Below are 4,563 nucleotides of genomic sequence, written 5' to 3'. Positions count from 1 at the left end.
TATATATATATATATATATATATATATACTAATAATTTAGTATATATTAATATATATATATTAGTATATATTAGTATATATATTAATAATTTTTTTTTGACATTTTATATTTCTTATTTTATTCCATTATTTTTTATACTAGTATAAGCAATTATTTCACAGATTTTTCGGCATGGATTAGAGAATTTGGCGATTCTGCGTCCTCGTTGCGGTCCAGCCGCTTGGTTGTTAATATGCGCTCCAAACTTGTTAGGCTTGATTGATAATCCAGCAGACATTGTAACGTTATCCGAAGATAAAACCGTCATTCTTGAATTGAACGTTATGAGGCATCAGCCTCAACCTAACTGGCCTCAACTAATGAAGGTTATAGCTCGCGCAATTATACGACAGAGCTCTGCAGTTTTGGTGCGATCGGCAGACATAAGAAAATATTCTATTTTTCTACTCACAGGTGATATCGATGGACAATTATGTAGTAGCGAAGATGCTGCTGAAAACCTTGGTGCGTCAAACCACGGGCTTCACATGCGTGGACGATACGGCTGATAAATCCAAGAAGGAGCAGATGAGTTGCAGCGGTTTTCTGTGCAATGGATCAGCCTGTGATAAATCACTGAAAATAACACCTACTTTGGCGCTATATAGTTTATTTCATATACTGGTGGTCACTGTCAACGAGCTGGAGCACATAATTATACCGGCGTTGAAGCAGGATCCAAACTGGTCCAATTATTTGGACAGACAGCAGGTCATGCACTTTTACGAAATATTATTCAACGAGATAAAGTGATAAATCGATTCTCATTAAAATATTGTAAATTACGTAATATTTAGGCATGTTTAATGCGAGCGAATAATTTGTAATTTAAATACAGAGTTTGTTTTGGCAAGAAGATAAATAATACGTGAAAGACAAACTGTAGGTGTCAAATAACGGCAAATATGCCAGTGTAAAATTATCTCGAGAGCAAAATAAACGTTTCTAGGTAAAATTTATTCCTATAAAAAAATGTGTACACAGGAATATTCTTTGTATTTCTTATATCACGTGTAAATAATCTCAAAGAAAGAACTTATAGACGCGAATTAATATTTCAAGTGAGATACTCAGATTTAGGTTCAGAGTTAGATAAGAGTTTTTCAGTCGAGTCGCGACTACAGATACAAATACCACAGATATCATAATTCAACGGAAAAACGTGGATCTAATTCTGAATAAAAGTCTAAAAGTACTTCGCATGAAAGACCAGTTTCAGGTGACAGCTATTAATACACGAGTCATAGTCTTGCACGTTATTAACGTCTGGCGTACGGAGCCTTCTTCAACATAAAAATAGTTTTACGAAAAGAGAAGTAGCTCAAGAGCATTTACAGCTTGTCTTTCGTTAAACTTGAGACGTTAATTTTTGTACTAGTGCTCCTGCAAGAAAAAAAAATTTGTTTGATTCAACCAAATAACCGAAATATGAATAGACCAAAATTCCGTTTGATGTTACCAAAATTCTGCTCAAGTTAACAAGATTCTGATTGATCAAACAAGATTTCTGATTAACCAGAATTTTGTTAACTTTTGAACAGAATTCAGATAATTTCAACCGGAATTTTAATTCGTTCATATTTCACTAGATATTTGGTCAATTTATTGTATAAATTTTATAATTATTACTTCATTGAATAAAAGATCGATAACTGTGATTCACCTGTTGCTTCAAGGTGTGGAATCAATCGAGGCCGCCGTGGCTCAATGCGTTAGTGAAGCCGCTGAAGATCATGATGCAGCCAGTGGCAGAGATGCTTTTGGAAGCCGCGAAAGTAACTCAATTTATATTTCGCTTAATTCTACATCCATTTTTTTTTCTTTTAATAACAATATCATTCAGTCATCTCTCTTGAAGTTTACGTAGACAACTGCGTGCTAGAAATCGTGCGTCACGCGCGCGGAGGCACGAAATAAATTAAGCAGTTCGACAGATCCCAAGTTGGTATTTTAATAGAGCCCAAGAATCATTTTCAGACAGGTGCCAGTATATATCAGACGATGTCCCTGGCGATCAGCTGCTTCTCTGAGTTGTATGTGACGGCGTCGAGTTCCGTTTTGCGCGCCGCGTTCACGTTAAACGACAATATCCCTGCGCACTGCCGACCGATCGGCGGCAATGTGCTGCTCCAAGTTCTGTGCGCTGCCCTGTATTCCACCCTCCTGAACGTGTCCTCTAAAGGCAGAAACGAGCCCCAGGGTACACCAAGTTCCGGGAACATGAGCTGCTGTGAGCTCAGCCCCTTCAATCCGTATGAGAGATCGACCGCCGCCACGGCGCTCGCCGAGGCGATTTGCAGCATCGACGAGGATAACAAGCATACGGCACAGATAGACTCCTTCCTGCTCGGCGTGAAGGAGAGGTGCGTCCATATCCGGATGTCCATGGTTGAAACGTAGCCGCACTGAGAAAAAAATTTACTAAATTTCAAAAAACGTTTATTTGGATAGTACTGTGAAGATATTTGTTTAAATTAAGTAATTATTTTCTAAAATTAAAGAAACAAATTTATATTTAAAACTTTTTTATTTAATTTTAGAAAATAATTACTTAATTTAAACAAATATCTTCACAGTATTATCCAAACAAACGTTTTTTGAAATTTAGTAAATTTTTTTCTCAGTGCGTTTAATATAAAAACGAGCTTTTCATTTTGCAATCATTATAATTTAAATGATTTTAATATTATATCTAATTATATTTTAGGTTGACGCAAAAAGGTTTGTCAAATAAAACAGAAAACGAAATTATCGAAGGATTAATTAATTTTACAAATAAAACGAACAATATTGACTTGGTATTTTTTAGATACCTAAGATTTGAGATATTTTTAGATATTTAAAATTTTTTTTAGATACATTGAATATTGATTTTTTTTTAGATATCTTAGGTATCTAAAATATTTAATCTTCAAGATATTTAAGGCTTAAATTAATAATTGTCATCTGAAATTTATCTTATGTGAGATACTCAGACTTTTATTTGAAGTTAGATCCAAGTTTTTCAATAGAGTTATGTAACGTACGTTATATTTATATCTATAATTGCGATTCAAGTAAAAAAAACTCTTATCTAACTTTGAATCCAGATTTCATTTCAGAAGAGTTTCGAGTAATAACTATTAATATAGACAAGACTTTCTATTTCCCTCTTAATATTCAAATTTTCCACGGGAATTTAATAGAAAGATGACTAATCTTTTGCCGATCTAATACTTTAGCTGTATAAATAATAGTTAACGATCTTTGAAAGATAGATTGCTACATCCAATTTGAGCGGAATTTTAATTTAATTAATACTAATTAAAAATTGCGTATACTTCAATTCGTCTCATTTAGAAAATTCGTTGCAGCCTCGAGAAACAAAGTGAAAATTCGAGAAACACCGAGTTGCAGAATATGTCTTGCGTCATCGAGACTTACACGGACGAGTTATTATTCACGAACACTGGACGACGTTCTTTGAAAGTGAGTGAAGCTTACGTGACCGTGAAATAGAAAGTGAATGAATCGACATTCATTAGCATAACTTTTGCCACCTAGATCACATATGAATATTTAATACGAGCGTCCGACTGGGTATTGACCAATTTACATCGTGATGAGAAGCATAGACAGATAGATCTGATTAATCTACCAGAAGTTTCGCCCGTGGTGAAGCCCCTCACGCATATAATGTTCCACATCGAAGACACGTGCTTTGATCAGGTCGATGAATCAGTCTTACTCCGCGAAATCCCGAGATCCACTGGCAAAGCCGCTCTGCAAATAATCGCGCTTGTGCATTTCAGTTTATGGCTGATTACGAGGCGACCAAGTGGTCGAGGGTGTTGACGATGCCGCTGTCGATTACATTGGAGCGTGTACGTAGTCAGATTCTTCTACGACCGGAGTTCAAGAACATCGGTGATCTCAGCCTCGAGGACAAGGAAGTGGTGCAGTCCATCAAACGGATCTGTTCGTTCGTTAGATCGGCCCGTTTCAAGTAAAAGAAATAATCTTTTAGACTATTTATAATATATATTATAAAAAACACTCTAATATTTTTCTCCGTATTATGTAATTTAATTGACGAGATTAGAGAATGTAGTACGCGCTATTGAAGTACATAGAAAAAAATCAGTATCCACTTAAAACCAATACACTCAAATTAGCAATTATTGTTTCATACATGAGCAATAATTTTGTTGGAAGAATTTTGAGGTTTTGAATTTCAGCAATGTTATTATTTTATTTGAATATTATAATAGTCTCGTGTAAAAAGTTCGATATGATTATTTTGATAATATCTTCTCTAGACATCTAAAAACATAATGCTCTCAATTCAATTTTTTATGCTTTCCATTCGTGAAAATTATCTTTGAATAATAAAAATAGTTTTCTTTGTCGAGTCACATATATACATACAGAACGTATTGATGCAAGTAATTTATTTTCGTTTAATGCTCTATAATCTTACATTTGAAGATTTACATGTCAGAGATAAAGATATTCTCAAGACAAAACGTTCTTTTTCTGTGTAG

At 34.6% G+C, this 4,563-nt stretch overlaps 1 protein-coding gene across 3 annotated transcripts in view; it reads left to right on the top strand.

The window, feature by feature from the left end:
* LOC116848405 overlaps positions 1-4,563 on the top strand; it is a 47,844-nt gene that overhangs the window by 5,291 nt on the left and 37,990 nt on the right. For all 3 annotated transcript variants that reach the window (XM_032824475.1, XM_032824474.1, XM_032824476.1), the window contains 7 exons: positions 163-366; positions 455-751; positions 1,717-1,815; positions 2,018-2,403; positions 3,394-3,508; positions 3,584-3,748; positions 3,832-4,025. In XM_032824475.1, coding sequence (XP_032680366.1) covers positions 163-366; positions 455-751; positions 1,717-1,815; positions 2,018-2,403; positions 3,394-3,508; positions 3,584-3,748; positions 3,832-4,025 — 1,460 coding nt within the window. The remainder of the gene's footprint in view (positions 1-162; positions 367-454; positions 752-1,716; positions 1,816-2,017; positions 2,404-3,393; positions 3,509-3,583; positions 3,749-3,831; positions 4,026-4,563) is intronic.

Source organism: Odontomachus brunneus, unplaced genomic scaffold, assembly GCF_010583005.1.
Source record: "Odontomachus brunneus isolate Ranch 3 - 2012 unplaced genomic scaffold, Obru_v1 Obru_scaffold_095, whole genome shotgun sequence".
Taxonomy (NCBI): domain Eukaryota; kingdom Metazoa; phylum Arthropoda; class Insecta; order Hymenoptera; family Formicidae; genus Odontomachus; species Odontomachus brunneus.
Note: the sequence above shows the minus strand (reverse complement) of the source record. Positions and strands in the feature narration are given on the sequence as shown.